The 20,055-nt window shown below is 43.0% G+C and overlaps 1 protein-coding gene across 1 annotated transcript; it reads left to right on the plus strand.

Moving 5' to 3' along the window:
- Positions 1 to 161: 161 nt before the first annotated feature.
- Positions 162 to 19,994, plus strand: aspm (assembly factor for spindle microtubules). Its single transcript, XM_058638538.1, has 26 exons — positions 162 to 684; positions 806 to 949; positions 1,594 to 3,325; positions 3,607 to 3,702; positions 3,854 to 3,949; positions 4,038 to 4,184; positions 4,877 to 5,116; positions 5,209 to 5,276; positions 5,369 to 5,510; positions 6,507 to 6,637; positions 7,003 to 7,178; positions 7,775 to 7,920; positions 8,162 to 8,247; positions 8,340 to 8,552; positions 9,205 to 9,409; positions 9,529 to 9,677; positions 9,987 to 10,115; positions 10,544 to 10,684; positions 10,937 to 16,216; positions 16,364 to 16,513; positions 16,636 to 16,827; positions 16,979 to 17,171; positions 17,317 to 17,471; positions 18,642 to 18,818; positions 19,236 to 19,408; positions 19,508 to 19,994. The coding sequence occupies exons 1-26, from the start codon at positions 409 to 411 to the stop codon at positions 19,608 to 19,610; spliced, it is 10,740 nt and encodes a 3,579-aa protein (XP_058494521.1). The 5' UTR covers positions 162 to 408; the 3' UTR covers positions 19,611 to 19,994.
- Positions 19,995 to 20,055: the final 61 nt, after the last annotated feature.

Raw genomic sequence — 20,055 nt, forward strand, 5'->3', positions numbered from 1 at the left:
GGAAAATTTATTCGAGTGAACATTTTCGTTTTTTTGGGCTCTCTGTTTGTGGGCGCGGCTTTGTCCGTTTAAAAAAAACAAAACAAAAAGAAAACTGTAGCTGATTGGCCCATAATTGTGTATTCATACGGTTTTGACGTGTTCTCTCTCCCATTGGACAAGACGCAGCCATACTTCGCCTGTGATTGGCTGATTACGCGACACGACCGAATTTCAAACCGTGTTCCAGTGTTGGTGAAGGAAGCGTGTGTAACGTCTGACAGTTGGCTAGATGGATCGGATTGTTAGGAGCAGTCGACTCGTCGCTAGTTGCAGCACCACGTCCGCACACACATGGCGTATTTAAGCGTTTAGAATCGAAAACATAACACGTAGCTAGCCTTTTAAAGCTACCTTCATTCGCCTGCAATGGCCGAAACGTGGACTTCTACACGGAAAGGATTTGTGGACTTCAGTACAGGAGAGCGCGATGATACTGACAAGGAGAATAATGTCCCGGTTTTGAGCTTGATCCAGTTTTCAAAGGCTCCGTTTGTCACATTTGGGACATTAAGGTTGGGAACGTCCAAGTCGGCTGTTCTGCGGATTGAGAATCCTGCTGAAGATGTAGAAGCAGAGGTGACTGTTGAGAAGATCCCCTCAAGTAAAGGCTTTTCTGTGGACCACAAAACCTTCACCGTTCAGGTATGTTCTCATTCTCATGTTAAAGTACATTATAATGTGTACCAGGCTCAGGAGATTTAGTATTTACAATTGGTCCACATGTTGCATTGTGTTTTGTGTGTGTGTGTGTGTGTGGGTGCAGCCTGAAGGCTCTTTCAGTCTGAAATTAACCTGGACTCCAGCAGAGGAAGGTGGGATCAGAGAGCTCATCACGTTCAATGCCAATGGAGTCCTCAAGCACCAGGCTGTTTTGCTGGGGCGAGCAGAAGCACCGAAAAAGAAGAAGGTAAGCTGGACATGAGGGGTGGGATATTTTTTTTTGTCAAATGGAGCAATGAAACTGTAAATATTAACATTAAAGAAGCTGTAAAATAGAAAGCTTATTTTATTATAATCTAAAACTATTTCTGACTGCAATAAAAATCATCAGTCAGAAAGATCATTATTAATTTTCAGTCTGTCTTTTCATGTTCTCCACTGTCAATATGAGCTGTTACCATTAGGCAGACGAGTTAAGGGATTTGAATCTAGTCGAATCTGTCTGTCTATTCGTCTAATTGCCATCACAACTTCTTAAATGCCACGATTATTTGACAATTAAGTAGTTATAAAATTACCTGAAACTATTTTAATTTGTTTGTCGGTTTAAGGGAATTTGTTCAACACATTTTGAAAGTAATGATTTTTTGCAGCTCTAATTTTATAATTTACAAATGTTTATTTTGCGTTTTTGCACCTATTCATTTTATTACTGTCTTTGATGTGATGGAACTAAATTTCCCCAAGGTTTGATAAACTATTTTTGATTCTGCCATAATATCTTCATTTTTGTTTAGATCTGTGGAACAATACACTTCTGAAAAGAAATATCAATCAAACACATGCCACTCTTTATTTTCCTTACATTTTTTTGGTGTCTGTGTGTTTCAGAAAAGCTTGTGGGACACGATCAAAAACAAACGGGAGGGTGGAAAAGTTGCTGTCCCTCAGGGGAAAAAAATCAAGCACCCCTCGAAGATGGTCGCCAATAAAACCTTCCAGGTGCCACGACAACAGCAGTATAAACGGGACAAGCCGTGCAGTCCTCTGTCCTCACTCAATGAGGGCAAAGCCACCAGAAGGAGGTCACTCAAGAAGCAGAAAGAGCAGAAGGCTTTAAATCACAGTCTGGCTTTCTCAGACCAGGAGAACGTTTATCACAATGAGAGGAACTCTCCGGTCGTCTTGCTCATCCCCGCTGCAAAACTGATGGACTCTGACTCCACATCTGCTCGCCCAGAGGTCTTGGCAACCAAACCTGAAAAGAGAGATCTTAATAAAATACTTAATGCGACAATCTCACCTATCGGAACTCCAGAGAAGTTTAAGAAAATCATGCCTCGTATTCAGTCGAAAAACGCAGCTCCTGCCACAGTGAATTATATGGCTGATGCTGACGGTGCATACAGTGAGTTAACTAGAACCTCGGTTCTTTCTTTAGAAGACGCACTGGCCGTCATTGGCTCCGATCTGAGCCAAATGAACACCAGTCCTCGAGATGCTGTTTCTGATTTTTTGAATTCACTGGAATCAAAGAATGGGAGTTGTGGCCCGGCTCCTGCTACAGTGATGTCTCCGGCTGATGTTGATGGTGCTAACATTGAGTTGAGAAGAACCTCACTTCTTTCTTTAGAAGATGCACTTGCCATCGTTTGCTCCGATCTGAGCCAAGTGAACCCCAGTCCTCAAGACGCTAGTTCTTTTTGTGATTTTTCCGATTCTCTGGAATCAAAGAATGGGAGTTGTGGCTCTAGAACTGACAGAAACGTCCTCAGACCATTACCTGATAGCCCAGAGCTGTTTGAGTCAAATGAGCCAAGGCTGACTTTCTTTGTCAGCCAAAAGGTTGTTGTGAGTGAGGCTATTGCTTCAGTGGAGGAGGCTGCAAATTTGACTGAAATTGTCAAAAAGTCCTCATTTACCTCTGCCACGGTGATCAAGAGCAAAGCCCCAGTGAAGGAAAACAGTTTGAGTGGACGGAAAATAAAGAAGATGAGGCGCAGGCTCTTGGAGAAAACACTGGAGCTGTCTGACTGCAGCTTTCAGTGTGAATCAGTCTCAGACACTCCAAATCTCCCTGTGATCGATCCAGACAAGGGAAATAAGGGAACGCTGAACTCTTATGTTACCAGTCACCCGTGTGATGACCCTCATGAAGTGCTGGGGTTCACCTCTTCCAGCCCGAGTCCATGCACCCATGGTCCACCTCCACCCATCACCTTCCCTCTCTCCTCCTCTCCGCCTGTGGCTCCCACATGCATTTCTTTCTCAGTCACCTCTCCACCTCCTGCGATCACTTCTTTCACCGTCACCTCTCCGTCACCCCGTGGCTCATCCTCTCCCCTTCGCCTTGACCTCCCATCAAAACCGAGTGTATTTGAGCAGTGTCCAGCTGTCTCTGCTCTTTCGTCCACTCAGGATGACTCCTTTCCCATCCACAAGGCTGGGACGAGTAAGAAGAGGAAGAGCGAGGAGTATTTGAAAAGTGATGCAAGGCGAGAGAAAGCTGTGGAAAGTGAGAGGGTCAAAAGGAGCAAAGTGGTGGTTGGCAGAACGGAGGCCTCGAGATCAGCGCAGGAGTGGAGAGGGGCGTCGCAGAGGCAGCAGCAGCCGAGAACAGCAGGTGATATTTCACGTCATATTTTGTGTTTTCAATATCCTGTGAACAATGATTACTAAGTCCACCAGGCCTACGACTAACAATTATTTCCATTATGGATGGAAGTATGTTGTTTTGTACATAAACCAGATATTATAATGTGTATTATATTATTTATCTCAATGAGACTAAAAGTTAATAAATGAAGGTTTAATAAAATATATTTAGATGGAAAAGAAACTCTATCCATCCAAAAAAAAAGAAAGTTTGATAGTCTCTGTGTTAACTGCCGTGCTTTCTTCCAGGATCAGTGCGCTCTTTGACTTCGTCCTCTCTGAAGAGCACACGGTCTGCTGTTCCACTCCAGAAAAAGCAACCAAGCTCCAAACACAGCTCAAGAGGTAAATGATCACGTAGTTCTCCTCTGACGGACGCTGTTGCCCTTAAATAATGATACTTAAAATATGCTCCAAATATTGATGTCTATGTCGATCATATGCTTTGTCCAATGTAAAGGGTAACAAAGTCCAAAATGACTTTTCTGTTGTACAGGTGCACCATCTCTGAAGTCTGCTTCATCTGTGAGGACAGCAAAAGTTATTGCCGTAGCGCAGTCAAAGCTGACTTTCATTAAACCAGCACAAACAGGTATTTGCCGTTAGGTCTTCATGAAGCTTTTTGACGTGTGGAGGTGTATTTCAGTTTTGTGAAAATCCTTCCTTCCACGTTCTTTCAGCCATACCGAGGCACCCAATGCCATTCGCCGCAAAGAACATGTTCTATGACGAGAGATGGATTGAAAAGCAGGAGAGGGGATTCACATGGTGGATCAACTACGTTCTGACCCCAGATGACTTTAAAGTCAACACCGAAGTCACTAAAGGTAAAAATCCGTCCAATCCAGTGTTCAGTAGGCTGATGCCAACCCTGGGAAAAGACTGTCTTTATTAGAGATTTTTGCATGGAAACACAGAACAATTTAAAGGGTCTTGAAGTGTCTTGTTAAATTTATGGCTGTCAACATTTTGACCCTTGGGATTGTTAGAAATTCCTCCATTTGATGCAAGAAGCAAATACAGTATTACCGCATATATTAACACCTACCAGTCCTCTGTATTTAGGTTATCACGCTACATCTTGTTCTCCTTCTGTGGTGACAGCCTAGACTTTGTTGCTTATCTTAGGGACCTAACTCCCAATATTTTCAAATCTGTCAAAAGTTCACACTCAACCGCTCAACCAACCGGATGCTATTAGATGTGCCTTAAGCTCGGCTAAAATCCCAGTCTGAGAGTTTTGTAGCTTTTAAAGACATACTCTTCTCTTACTACATCTTCACCACTTTACGTTGTATCATAATCTGTTTTTTATGTTCTTCTTGTATATTCCCTGGATGTTTTTAAATGTGCTATAGAAAAATGTTGCAATACATTTTATTACAAACTTAAAAATAAAATAATTATTGGTTGTAAAACATTCACTTTTACAAGCAAAAGTGAATGTTTTACAACCAATAATTATTGTGGTCTCGACAGGCTTTCTAACATCTTAATATTGTTTTTACTTCTCTTGTAGTGAGTGCTGTATCTCTTGCCATGGGCAATGAAAACACCTTCAGCATACCTAAAGCTCCCACCAAAGAGGAGATGTCATTCAGCACCTACACAGCCCGGAGGAAGCTGAACCGCCTCCGTCGTTCTGCCTGCCAGCTCTTCACATCTGAAACGATGGTGAAGGCCATTCAGAGGCTGGAACTGGAGGTGGAGGCCAGGCGGCTGCTTGTCCGTAAAGACCGCCATCTTTGGAAGGACATAGGTGAAATATAAAAGCTGTTGATGTTGGATTTTAAATACCCAGATCAGCCCAAATGATTGCATTAATTACCCTTTTCTTGTTGAAATTTTCAGGTGAACGCCGGAAAGTTCTCGACTGGCTTCTCTCCTACAATCCGCTGTGGTTACGCATAGGGCTGGAGGTATTCTGATACGACTGTGTTTTCTTCATCTTTTTAACAAAGTTCCCTTGACCGTTCATTCTATAACATAGCATAACATTGCCTGTGTGCAGACGATCTTCGGAGAGTTGATCTCACTGGAGAGCAACAACGATGCGTTGGGTTTGGCCATGTTCATCCTCCAGCGGCTGCTGTGGAACCCAGATATCGCTGCCGAGTTTCGGCACCCCAAAGTGCCCCACCTTTACAAAGATGGTAATTTACCAGCTCTAATTACTGTGTTGCCTCAAATGAAGAATCTGTGTTGTATAATGGTGCAGTAGTGGTATGGTGCATTCTTTTGGAGCTGCATGTGGTTTATTTAAGTCCAAAGTGAGTTATTGCATCAGTTATGAGCCTGTTTTACATGAACAGATTATAAAACCTAAATGATGGTCATTGAAAAATTTCAAAAATGTAGGTATTCACACTGCACATATGAGTCACGCATGTCAGACATTAGCAAAATTGTATAGAGAAAAGATCTGTTGATAATGACATTGCCATTCCACCAATATTAGTAGTTATGAATTGACGATCACTAAACCAATTTTCTTTTTATTTCCTGCTGAAAACATGACAAGATAGCATTTTCTAGTAGACATCTCCAACTAAAGACTAATTAAGTTCTATCTATTGTTATTGTTATCTATTAATATTTTTTTTTTGTTCTTGACTTAATTCAGGGTTCCCAAAAATTCAAAGCCCTTGAAAGTTTTTGTGCAAGAAAGAAGTTAAGTTTTAAGTAAAGTTTTAAGTAGATGTCCCCCTGTATGTGTTGCTCAATATTCCAAGGACAATCGCAGAGCGTGCTGCAATCAATAACATCAATGAATGAAGTTGACGCCATGGACAAAACAGCTCTTACAAGCTGTCCTCGCATCTCAAGCTGTATTGGCACATTCAGTCTTTGAATTTGTGGGAATTAGTCCTGGAAAGTTCTTGAGAAGTCCTTGAATTTGATGTCACTCAAGGTGTAGGAACCAAAAATTTGACTGTACTTCTGAGGTCTGTGGTTTTAGACATGCAAATCCATGTCACACGTTCAGTATTAGCACACATTGGCAAAATGTTGGAAGATTTAAATGTGGCATCAAGAGTGTGGCATATATCGTGCATACATTTAAAACAAATGGAAAGAGCTGTGTAGTAGAACAAGGAAATATTGTTTGTGGACTCATTGTAAATATCTGTTCACATTGTCTGGGTTAGGCCACGAGGAGGCGCTGTCTCGCTTCACACTGAAGAAGCTGCTCCTGCTGGTGTGTTTCCTGGACAAGGCCAAAGAGTCTCGGCTGATAGAGCACGACCCCTGTCTGTTCTGTGTGGATGCAGAGTTCAAGGTAGGCCAAGGCCTCCATGTGCCAATGGCAAACATTCAATAATATTAAATGTTAAAAAGGGGTAGATGGGTGGGGTGATTCACACTGGAGCCAGGCCTGAAGAACATGCTCCGTTTGAGCCCTGAATCTTCTTCCTATGAGGCCACAGTGCACCACCACACTGCCCTAGTATACAGTCATTACAGGTTTTAGGAGATAATTAAGTGAAATGTCATAAAAACAGCCATTAGAAGTCATTGTGTCTTTAGTGGCAGACTTGGCATAGTCAGTACTGGCAATGTGTCAGTGCCTCATCCAACTCGGACTATCATTCCAACATGTGCCATGCTCTGTGCTTTTTCTAATCAATTTTCTCCATTAAACAGACCAGCAAAGACCTGCTCCTGGCATTCTCCAGGGACTTCCTGAGTGGAGAGGGAATCCTCCCCCGGCACCTCGGCTACCTGGGATTACCCGTCTCTCATGTTCAGAAGCCCCTGGACGAGTTCAACTTCGCTGTGAAGAATTTGGCTGTGGACTTGAAATGTGGGATTCGCTTAGTGTGAGTGAGACATAAATTTAATGTGATGCTTTGATCCCTGTAGGATATTTGTGTTTCTCTCTGAGGTGAGGCTCAGCCATATGGCAGTATTGGTATGTCTTGTAGATGAATTAATAATGTAATTCAGTCTGGTCCATCTGTGTGTGTGTGTGTGTGTGTGTGTGTTTGTGTTTTAAAGCTCATTATTGTGCATTTATTCCTTTTATTGCGCACATACAGGCTGACAAATATATTGTGTCACAAAGACCTAAGAAATTTGTGTAAATTTAATCTCCAGGGATTTGACTGCTGTTTTTGCTATTAAACTTAATTGGTATTTTCTTGTCTTTAGGATTATTAAGTTGTAAAATGACCACACACAGCAATTTAAGACAAAAAGTATCAAAAGTGTGGAGAAAAAAATCAATATTTTAATGTGAAATAAACATCAAAACACTTCTTGCTGGAAGGGTCATTTGTCCTTTTAAGTAATCTTCAACCTCATTTCCAGAACATCAAATATATCATGCTAATTATATTATAATACAAATCTGTCCCTAATGTTCCAAGAACAAATGGATAGTCTTTTATTCATTTTTTTCCACTTTTCCTCTCAGGCGTGTCATGGAGCTCCTCATCCAGGACTGGAGTTTGTCGACAAAGCTCCGGCTGCCGGCCATAAGCCGCTTGCAGAAAGTTCACAACACCGATATTGCTCTGCGAATTCTCAAAAGCAAAGAGGTCGACCTAAAGGATGAACAAGGTAATTATAAATGTCTTCATAAGCAAAGAAGAACAACAGCAGAACCTTTATTATATACCAACTTAGTGCCACTGTACCAGTAAGTGCGAGTAGTGCCAGCCTCACCCTAAGATATTAAGTTTAATTACGTGTGAAACTGAGTAAAATGGAGAACCATCATGTTTGAAGAACCAGGTTTTTTTTTGCTGCCGTGAACAAATGTGGCTTTAAGGTGTTAAAGCTTCGTGTCCTTTATTTACAGGCTCCATTATTGAGTCCAGAGACATTGTGGATGGACACAGAGAGAAGACATTGAGCCTCTTATGGAAAATCATCTTTGCATTTCATGTGCGTATCCAGCAAAATTCTCAATACATTTTTTTTTTTTTTAATCCCATGAAAGGAGTTGATTAATGTACATTTGTTGATAATCCGTTAAGGTGGAGGTGATTCTGGATGAGGACCAGCTAAGGGACGAGATTGGATTCTTGAAGAGAACATTAAGGACCAAACAGAGGCTTGATTCTCTGAGGTCCGACCGGGGCCTTCAGCCGAGTCCTGTAAAATCCAGGGCACCATATGAACACAGCAGCACCAAGATTACGCTGCTGATGGACTGGACTCGTGCTGTGTGTGACTGCTACAATCTGAAGGTTAGTCATTTCTTCTATTGCTAAATCACTGACAGCAGAAGATCATACTTTATGAAGAATATACTCATTTTGCTATCATTGGCAACATTGGCTACATTTCATGGCCAAGTTGTTTGTACTTAACTTCATGTCAGGGGGTTAGGATTAGGGTTCATGTGTCTGTTAATGTTCAGTGCTTCTCAGATACTGAAGTCAAAAGTTTTCAGTTTTCTCCTGGTTTGGGCTGCAGTTAGCGGTTATTTAACGGTTTGGTCCATAAGTAGGGTTAGGAATTGGTATCGGTTAGTAATCAAGAGAGCCTGTTTTATTCAATTAAACACTCAAATGGATTAATCAATTATCAAAATGATTAACGTAGTTGATAGTAAGCGATTAAAAATTGCAGTCCTACAAATGTTTTTGATGTCTCATAAGACACCTGAGTTGCTAATTGTATTGATTTAGGGGATGTAGGATCTTAACAGTGTAATAGGAAATATACTTTTAAAACAAGAACTGCATATAATCAATCAGTAGTCCCATGAGAAATGTTGAACCTTGTGATTATTGTATGCAGCACACAGCCTGACAACAAACCTTGATTTAAATGGCAATGTTCTTAGTTATGTTCTCTGAATTTTCTTTAGTTAAAGTGTGTTTTCTGTCTTCACAGGTGGAGAACTTCACCGTGACGTTCTCAGATGGCCGTGTCCTCTGCTATCTCATCCACCGCTACCACCCAGGTCTCGTGCCTGAGGAGGCTATCAGTCACAGCACCACGCAGACCGTCGAGTGCTCCCAGAGAGGACGCCTGGAACTCGACTGCTCTGCCAGCGACTCAGACAGTGACTTGGACTCCATATCAACCAGCCTGAATGGTACATGTATGCTTTGTGTTGTGTGCAACTGCCGGTTTGGATTTTTATACATTTAAATTAGAAATTGGAGAGAGATTACTTGTGGTAACAGCATATTTTGTTTGTTTTTTTGTGAACAGGCCCAGATTCTCCATCAGTAGAATTTAAAGAGCTACTAGAAAATGAGAGAAACAACTTCAAACTGGTGAACACTGCCGTGTCTTTTCTGGGTGGAGTCCCCGCCATGATCAATCCAGCTGACATGTCCAACACCATCCCCAATGAGAAGGTGAGAGCAGATGAGAGGTTTCATAGGTTCCCTACGTGCAGTTTAATATTCAGCCCATTTTAGATAAGTTATAGATTCCCTGATGAATCAAATTAACCATACTATGAATATCTGTATACATGCCGTGATCAGACATCATAAATCACAAAGTGTATGGCCAAGAAACATTGATTGACTGTACGATTGTGCATTATTTTAATTTTTCCAATGTGTTTGTTATGTCAATTGATTGGTGAATTGAGGCAAAAAAAAAAAATCTACCAAGACCTTGGTAAAAAAGACACATCCTTCCCATGTGTTTGTTTCCAGGTTGTGATGTCTTACCTGACGTTCTTATGTGCCCGTCTGCTGGACCTGCGAAACGAAACCCGAGCAGCTCGGGTCATACAGGGTGCCTGGAGGAAATACAGGCTAAAGAAAGATCTACAGCTCTACATGGTCAGTTCACAGCAAAGTGGTTTCAGTTTATTTTAACGGTCTGATTCAATTTTGATGGACAAAAAGGAGCAAAATCCACTCCTTCATTGCTGTTTGGTTAAGAAGAATTTGGTTGCATTTGGTTACCAGTTTTGTAAAATGGTTAATATAAAGTTATTGCAGGAATAAGGAATTGCTTATCTGATGGAAATACTGCACTATTGACTTTAGACTAGGTTTTTTGTTGGTCAGTGGCGCAATGGCTTTCTGCCACCTCAAGGTAGCAACGACCAAACAATGCCCAACCACAACTTTAAGACCAACAGACCCATGAGTGAGTGTGGGGTGGAAGCAAAGACACTTGTGCTGTGCCATGTGTCACGTTGCGGTGGGTGTAAGATGGAGCCCAAAGTAATTTACTTCTGTCTTTTACTTTTAATTATCTGCAGAAACGCAGAGCTGAAATGCAGGATCGAGCCGCAATTATCATCCAGTCAGTCTGGAGGGGTCACGTAGCCCGCAACAGGCTGAGGAAGAAGAAAGAGGCTCAAATCCGGGCTCTGCAGTATGAGGCAGCAACTGTCATACAGGTAGGTTTTTCTTTTTCCTATATCGATAAGTGGGAAACGTTCCTTCAGCAAAATGTAAATAACCAAGATATTCATGATCTATCTTTTTACTTGTGTCTCATCCCAATGAATTGAATATGAAAATAATCATCCATAACAGGTACTGCTGTAGAAATGAACGATGCATTTCCTCATCATTGTTAGGTGTTGATCTTTCTTTATCGGTGCTAGTTATAAATGCACGACTCCCATTAATAGTTCTTGTCCATGCAGGCGCAGTGGAGGATGTGTTCAACTATGAGGGCTTACCAACGCCTCAGATACTACACTATTATTGTCCAAGCACAATGGCGTATGAGGAGGGTTGCTGCTGCTTATGGAAGGATCTATTGGGCGGCAACAGTCCTTCAGAAACACTGGCGGGCGCTGGTTCTTGCAAGAAGAGATCGGGAACGTTATCTCTCCCTCAGAACTGCAGTGATGACATTACAGAGAGGGTACAGAAGATGGAAGGCCCAGAAAACAGAGAGGGAAAACCATGCTGCCAAAGTGATCCAAGGTGTGTTTAGGAAATGGCACCAGGAAAGAATGGCCAAAAGAAGTGCTGCTGCTGTAAGGATTCAGTCTTGGTACAGAATGCACAGGTGTCTCAATCAGTACAGACAGATCAAAAGAAGCACTATACTCATTCAAGCTCAGTACAGAGGTCACGCACAGAGGTGCCACTTTAAGATGTTGAAGCTACAGGACCACTCGGCTGTTATCATCCAGAGTGCCTTCAGAGGGCAAACCATCAGGAAACAGGTGGCAAGGATGAGAAGTGCTGCAGTCATAATTCAGCGCTGGTTCAGGGCCTCTGTGAAAAGAGACATGGAGAGATTGGAGTTTGTGAGGATAAGATGCGCTGCTGTTACCATACAGGCAGCTTATCGTGGAAAAGTGGCCCGAGAGTTTGTGAAAAAACAGCAGAAGGCGGCAACAGTAATCCAGGCAGTTTATAGGAGGTACACTGTTCAAAGCCGCTACCTTGTCATGAGAAAAGCTGCAGCTATCATACAGCAAAAGTACAGAGCCACAGTATTGGCTCATAAAACATTGAAGGATTTCCAGGCTCTTAGAAATGCTGCAATCATTATTCAAGCTAACTGGAGAGGCAGGGCTGTCAGGAAGATGATAGAAAATCGCCATAAGTGTGCAACACTGATACAGGCTTACTACCGTCGGCACAAAGCCCAGGCAGAGTACAGGTCAAAGAAAGTGGCAACTGTTGTCTTACAGCGTTACTATAGAGCTTATGTGGCTGGAAGGGAGGTGAGGGAAGGGTTTCTATGCCTAAAAGCAGCCTGTGTCACTCTACAAGCTCAATTCAGAGGCATGAGAGCCAGAGCAGAGATCAAGAAGAAGCACCAGGCTGCAACTGTCATTCAGTCTACTGTCAGGATGTTTCTCTCTAGGAAACGATATGTTCTCATTCAAAGTGCATCAATTATTATCCAAAGTCGATACAGGGCTCTTCTGCTTGGCAGAACCCAACAAAATGAGTACAGGGAGCTAAAACAGGCCACAACAAAGATTCAAGCTGTCTACCGGGGATTTAGAGTGAGAGAAGACCTAAAGAAGAGGAACAATGCTGCCAGAGCGATCCAAGCTCACTTCAGGATGTACAGAATGCGTATGGCTTACCTTGCCACCAAGTGTGCTGCCATCATTATTCAGGAACACTACAGAGCCAAAATACTCAAGGATCAACAGTTGCAGAGGTACAAAACAATAAAAGCTGCTGCTGTCGTCATCCAGAAAGCTTATCGTGGCCACATGGCCAGGAGGAACGTTACAGAAATGCACAGAGCTGCTGTTATCATTCAAAGAAAGTTCTTCACAATCCGAGAAAGAAATAAGTTTCTCGCTATTAAGACGGCAGCAGTGGTTTGTCAGCAGAGGTACAGAGCTGTAACCCTTGCAAGAATAGACCGTCTAGACTATCTGTCAAAGCGCAGGGCAGCCATTTGTCTGCAGGCAGCCTACAGGGGATATAAGGTCAGAAAGCAGGTGCGTATCCAGCACATGGCAGCTGTGACAATTCAGTCTCACCTTCGAAGATACCAGCAAAGAAAGTTCTACAAGAGGCTATGCTGGGCTGCCAGTGTAGTGAAAGCACGTTACAGAGCTAATAAAGAAATGAGATCGGAGATGAACAATCTAAGTGCCAAGAAAAAGGCTGCTGTTGTCTTACAAGCTGCCTACCGTGGAATGAAATGCAGGCAAGTCATCAAACAAAGGCACCAGGCCGCCTGTGTTATCCAAAGAGCTTACAAAGCCCACTGTGAACACAGGGACTATCTGAACTTGAGATCCTCTGTCGTCACCATTCAGCAGAGGTACCGAGCCACTGTAGCAGCAAAGAAACGAAAGCAAAAATATCAGAAAATGCGAAGAGCAGCCATCATTCTTCAGGCATCCTACAGAGGGTGGCAGGTCAGAAAGGAGGTTGCTCGTTGGCATCATGCCGCCACTGTGATTCAGTCTGAATTCAGAAAGCACAGAGAGGAAGTCAAATTCCAGGCCATGCGACTGTCAGTCATCATCATCCAGAGGTACTACAGAGCCTGGGCTCTTCAGAAGCAAGACAGAGAAATCTTTCTGAAAGTTAGACATTCTGCTATTGTTCTTCAGGCAGCTTTCAGAGGCCAGTGTGTGCGAAACACAATTACCAAGATGCACAAGGCAGCCACTATCATCCAAGCAAACTTCAAGAGACATAAACAGCAGTCAACCTTCAGGAGACAATGCTGGGCAACTTGTGTTCTACAGCAGAGGTTCAGGGCTCAGAGACAGCGAGACCTTGAATTAAAACATTATCAGATGTGCCGAAAGGCAGCCATCAAGTTACAGACTGCATATCGTGGTGTGATGACGAGGAGGAAGCTCAAACAAAGCCACTGTGCTGCCAGCATTATCCAGAGAGCTTTCAGGGCCCATTGTGAGCGCAAGCACTACCTGACTTTAAAATCCTCCATCCTTACGATTCAACGGCAGTATCGTGCCACTGTAACAGCAAAGGAACAAAAGCAAAAATACCAGAAAATGCGCAGGGCTGCTGTTGTCCTTCAGGCAGCCTACAGAGGTTGGCAGGTCAAAATGGAGGTTGCTCGTTGGCATCAGGCCGCCACTGTTATTCAGTCTGAATTTAGAAAGCACAAAGAAGAAGTCAAATTCCAGGCCATGCGGCTGTCCGCCATCATCATCCAGAGGTACTACAGAGCCTGGGCTCTTCAGAGACGAGACAGAAAAAACTTTCTGAAAGTTAGACATTCTGCTATTGTTCTTCAGGCAGCTTTCAGAGGTCAGCTTGTGCGAAACAACATTTCCAAGATGCACAAGGCAGCCACTGTCATCCAAACAAACTTCAAGAGACATAAACAGCAGTCAACCTTCAGAAGACAACGCTGGGCGGCCTGTGTCTTACAGCAGAGGTTCAGGGCTTACAGACAGAGAGACATTGAAATAAACCATTATCAGATGTGCAGAAAAGCAGCCATTGTTTTACAGGCCACATATCGTGGAATGAAAACGAGGAGGAACATCAAACAAAGCCACTGCGCTGCCAATGTTATCCAGAGAGCCTTCAGGGCCCATTGTGAACACAGGCACTATCTGACATTAAAATCCTCCAGCCTTACTATTCAACGGAGGTATCGAGCCACTGTAGCAGCAAAGGAACAAAAGCAAGAATACCAGAAAATGCGCAGGGCTGCTGTTGTCCTTCAGGCAGCCTACAGAGGTTGGCAGGTCAAAAAGGAGGTTGCTCGTTGGCATCAGGCCGCCACTGTTATTCAGTCTGAATTCAGAAAGCACAAAGAAGAAGTCAAATTCCAGGCCATGCGGCTGTCAGCCATCATCATCCAGAGGTACTACAGAGCCTGGGCTCTTCAGAGACGAGACAGAAAAAACTTTCTGAAAGTTAGACATTCTGCTATTGTTCTTCAGGCAGCTTTCAGAGGTCAGCTTGTGCGGAACAACATTTCCAAGATGCACAAGGCAGCCACTGTCATCCAAACAAACTTCAAGAGACATAAACAGCAGTCAACCTTCAGGAGACAATGCTGGGCGGCCTGTGTCTTACAGCAGAGGTTCAGAGCCCACAGACAGAGGGAGCTTGAAGTCAAACATTATCAGATGTGCAGAAAAGCAGCCATTGTTTTACAGGCTGCGTATTGTGGCATGAAAATGAGGAGGAACATCAAACAAAGCCACTCTGCTGCCAGTGTTATCCAGAGAGCTTTCAGGGCTCACTGTGAACGCAGGCATTATCTGACCTTAAAATCCTCCATCCTTACTATTCAACGGAGGTATCGAGCCACTGTAGCTGCAAAAGAACAAAAGCAAAAGTATCAGAAATTGTGTAGAGCAGCTGTCATTCTTCAGGCTGTGTACAGAAGTTGGAGGATCAGAAAGGAGGTTGCTCGTTGGCATCAGGCTGCCACTGTGATCCAGTCTGAATTCAGAAAGCACAAAGAAGAGGTCAAATTCCAGGCCATGCGGCTGTCAGCAATCATCATCCAAAGGCACTATCGCTCCTGTATTATTCAAAGAAAAGAAAGGGAAAACTTTCTTAAAGTGAGACAATCAGTCCTTGTTCTTCAAGCAGCTTTCAGAGGTCAGCGTGTGCGGAACACTGTTACCAGGATGCACCAAGCAGCTACTGTCATCCAAGCCAACTTCAGGAAACATAAACAGCAGTCATCCTTCAAGAGACAACGCTGGGCCGCTTGTGTCTTACAGCAGAGACTCAGAGCTCAGAGACAGAGAGACCTTGATTTGAAGCATTATCAAGAGGTGAGAAAAGTTGTCATTCATCTACAAGCTGCCTTCCGTGGATTAATATCCAGGAGAATGATCCAACAAAGGCACCGAAGTGCCACAGTGATCCAAAGAGCTTTCAGAGCCCACTGTGAACACAAGCAGTACCTGAAATTGAAATCATCTGTTCTCAACATTCAGCAGAAATACCGGGCAACTGTAGCAGCTAAAGCACAACGAACACAGTATCTGGAAAAGCGCAATGCAACCATCATTCTTCAGGCAGCACACAGAGGCTGGCAGGCCAGAGTGAGGGTTGCTCGTTGGCATTGGGCTGCCACTATTATCCAGTCTGAATTCAGGAAGCACAGAGAAGAAGTCAAATTCCAGGCCTTGCAGCTGTCCGCAATCATCATCCAAAGACACTATCGCTCCCATATTCTTCGACAATATGAGCAAGAAATGTTTCTGAAAAAGAAACAATCCACCATCATCCTTCAGGCTGCATTCAGAGGCTGGTGTGTCAGGCGGGAAATAAGGCGTTTAAATCACAGTGCCACCGTCATCCAATCGTGCTGGATAGGCATGGTGCAGAGGCGTATCTTCCACAGGAAGAGAGAGGCAGCTGTGACACTTCAGCGCTGGTTTCAGGCAGTGCAGCTTGGCAGAGTGGAGAGGAACAACTACACCCGAATGAGGCAAGCTGCTGTCACACTTCAGACACACTGCCGGGCCTGGAGTGCAAGACGACAGGTAAAAGAATGCATTCAAAGTTAATAGCTTGCTAGAATTTAGTTTTTCCCCACTACTGCCTGTCTGGAAGTAAGCAAACTTACATCAAAATGTGTAAGTGTGCTATAATAGGCTGATCATATAATCCTCTGTGCTATTATATTTCAGGTACTGGAGGATGCCAAAGCAAAGCATAGGCTCCAGTTTACATCGGCTGTTTTCCATCATCTCAGCGCCATAAAAATCCAAAGAGCTCTGAGAGCCCACTGGGCTTTAGAGTCTGCAAAAAAACAAATCCACTCTGTCATCACCATACAGGTACAGGCAAGCCGTCTTTATCAGTGCAGAATTATGTCACTGACGACAACTCTACTCTTGTGACAAACGTAATGGGAAAACCACTCTGTGTTTCTCAAAATGATTCCCTTGTTTTTTCATAGCGATGGGTAAGAGCGAGACAGCAGAGGAGACGGTATCTGGAGGACAGGAGGAAGGTGGTTAGAGCCCAGCGAGCAATCAAGTCCTGGTTAGCTCGTCGCCACAAAGCTGCATCTGTCATCCAGCTGGCCGTCCGGAAATTCCTCCTTCTCAGGCGTCAGAAGAGAGTTCAACAGGGGATTGTTAAAGCTCAGGTACTGAAGTCAGTGTTTTTGCATAATGATCTTAGGTAAATCTAAGAACATGTAATAAGTGATGGATGACAGTTGAATGTCCAAGGTTGGCATAATGTAATTAAATTGCCCTACCTTTTTTGTTTTTGTCCTTTTTCTATCTTTTCTCCAGGCTCTGTGGAGAGGACACCGCTCCCGCCGACTGAATGACAAGCCTAAGATTGTGAAGCTGAGACACCGCTTACACCAAATCTCTGCTGCCGTCAGAGAGGAGGACAAACTGTGCAACAAGACGTCGTCTGCCCTGGACTACCTCCTTCGATACAAACAGTTCTCCTACATTCTAGAGGCCCTGAAAAAACTGGGTATGGATTTATTATTCCTGGGAATTCAGCATTTTGTAGCAATAATGTGTATAATCATAAATTCAAAAGAAGTTCTGTTTCCGTGTGGATAAGGCCTAAGATCTGATGCTAACAGATGAGCCTCTGTGTGCGTTTACCTTCACAGAAACTGCCACCAGGCTGTCGCCAGAGTGCTGCGAGCGGCTGGTAGAGAGCGGAGCGACCACCGTCATCTTCACACTCATCCGCTGCTGTAACAGGAGCGTCCCCTGCATGGACGTGATCACCTTCTCCATCCAGATCCTCCTCAACCTGTCCAAGGTACCAGAGTTGCTTTCTTCTAATTATGGCTGCCTTTACAACATGTTTTTTTTTTTATGTATGTCTATTTATTTTGATTTGCTATTTAGTAAATTTGTACTAGATATGGACATATGAAATTCCCTTTTAATCATTACTTTTTGAAGATTCCCAAATATCACTAATGACAAAAACATTAGGTTGAATGGACTGCTACCCTTTTGGCATTTGTGCTTGTACTTTCTTCTGGCATTATTATTATCATTATTATTTTTTTTTTTTGCACAATGAAGAGGATACATCTGCTGTGACATGAGTTTGAAAGATTAATTTACCAACTGAGGGGACTAGTTGGTAAAACATTACATTAAATTCAGCTTTCAGTGTTAAGGTAACTGCCACAGATGGCAGTGAATTAGTATGAATTAAAGATTTGACCATAAATGAGGTTGTCTGGTTGTCTGATAACAGCTGATAAGAAACATTTCCAGTCAACATGTCACTGCCTCATTGATTTATGTTGTATTTGGCACTCCAGTCTTTTATCACAGCATGTTTATTTGGACTGATTTCCCACTGCTTTGTGGACTTTGACTGTGTGACTTACAAAATAATCATCAAGGCTGTTCTGGTAACTCGACTGTCCAGAGTCCCCCGTCCCCCCCTCCCCCGGGACCCTCCTGTGGAGGATAAAGTGATAGAAAATGGATGGATGGACTGTTATTTTAATCCACTTTGAACAGTGGATAGTAGTAGTATACAGTGAACACTGATAACATGAAACTGCCCCACACTTTTAAATGCACATCTTGCCTTTTTTAAACCCTTTCAACAGACCTGGCAGCACCACCTTGTGGGGAATGTGAATTTTACTTGCATTCAAAGGTCATTTATGTCTTGGTAAACACGCTGCCAACCAGCACTCTCATATAACCCTGCATAGAATATAACAGTGTCATTTGGTGCTCAATGTTAACTAAAATACCTTCCCACTTGTTACTCAAGGACCTAATGATGAATTTATGGATTACCCCAACAGTCTTTCTTTGATCTGTCAGATCTTTCGTCTTTGTCTGAACAATGCTTTTCCCTTTAAATCCATACTTGTACTTGTTTTTCCATCTTTAATTGTTTCCTTCTTTTTTTCATGCTCCAACTCACCCCCTCCCCTTTTTTTTTTCTTCCCTTCAGTACCACAAGACTATCGAGGCGGTGTATTCAGTGGAAAGCTCAGTGGTGACGTTGCTGGACCTGCTGCAGAGATACCGGGAGAAGGCGGGTGATAAAGTGGCAGAAAAGGGCGGCAGCATCTTCACCAAGGCTTGCTTTCTTCTTGCTCTCCTGCTGCAAGACAAACAGCGTGCTGCGGTCCGTAACTATGACACCATGCACATTTTTTGTTATACATTATCCCAACCTAGACCTTGAATCATCTAGATCAGCCATTCCCAAACTCGGGGGCTTGAAACTTGAAAATCCTCTGAGACCCAAACCCAGACGTCAAATCACGACACACGAGATGAGATCAACAAATATGGTGACGCATGCTTTACTAGGACAGATAAAAGAAGAATAACACATCATTCAAGTTGGTTTGAATCAATTGTACATATTTTTACAACAATTAAAAACGGACAAAACTGAAAATTAAAACCATTTATTCATCTATATTTCATGACCTTTCACGGCTCACACTTTGGGAATCACTGATCTATGTGAAATGACGACAATGACTGGCAGCTTTTTTTTTTTTATGTAAAGCGAATTTCCTTTCACTGTGTTTAGGAGGTTACGAAGCTGCCCAAAGCCTTGGACATGATTCGCAGTATTTATCGCCTCACTGCTCGCAAACACAAGATGGATGCGGAAAGAACTGTCACCAAGCAGAAGATGAACGCATCGGTCAACGGGAGCTTCTTTGTTCTGGCAACGCCTCGTAAATCACGACCTGCACCAAAGTATGTATTTGTTATGGGTGTAGTAAACGTGTATGAGATCCACAGATGCGTTCGTCTTGCAGAGGAAATTTACATCTTTCCTGTGCTTGTTTTTTTCAGGTTTGCACCAGATTGGGTTCTCAGAAAGGACAAGCTCAAAGACGTGGTGGCTCCTCTCAGGGCCATTCAGATGGTGGCAGAGACATTGTCTGTTGTGTTGTAAATAGATGAGCTTTTATATATGAATTCATCACCCCTTTTTTTTTCTTCTCAGAAAATATTATTTTATGTTGTTGGGTGTTTTTTTTTTACCATGACATTTCCATGTGTTTCATGTACATATTAAAATGGATTTGTTTCCTAAACATGTATCTGAATTTTGAGGAAAGGCTTCCAAGAAGAGTGGAAGCTGTTGTAGCTGCTGAAGTGGGACTAACTCGTTAGAATACGTCATTACAGCCCCTGTTGGTGTATATAATACTTTTGTCCATATAGTGTATATACAGCACTGTGCGAAGGTCTTTGGCCACCATTAGATTTGTTGTTTAATCAATGCTAAGGCAGGGAAAACATGTCGTGTGAGATTAAAAGTTTTATTCAAATGACACGCAGCAGCTGGTGGCAACTCAACTTTATCGCATCCGTTCTACTGAAGCCCTTTAATGGCA

This window comes from Solea solea, chromosome 9 (assembly GCF_958295425.1).
Source record: "Solea solea chromosome 9, fSolSol10.1, whole genome shotgun sequence".
Taxonomy (NCBI): Eukaryota; Metazoa; Chordata; class Actinopteri; order Pleuronectiformes; family Soleidae; genus Solea; species Solea solea.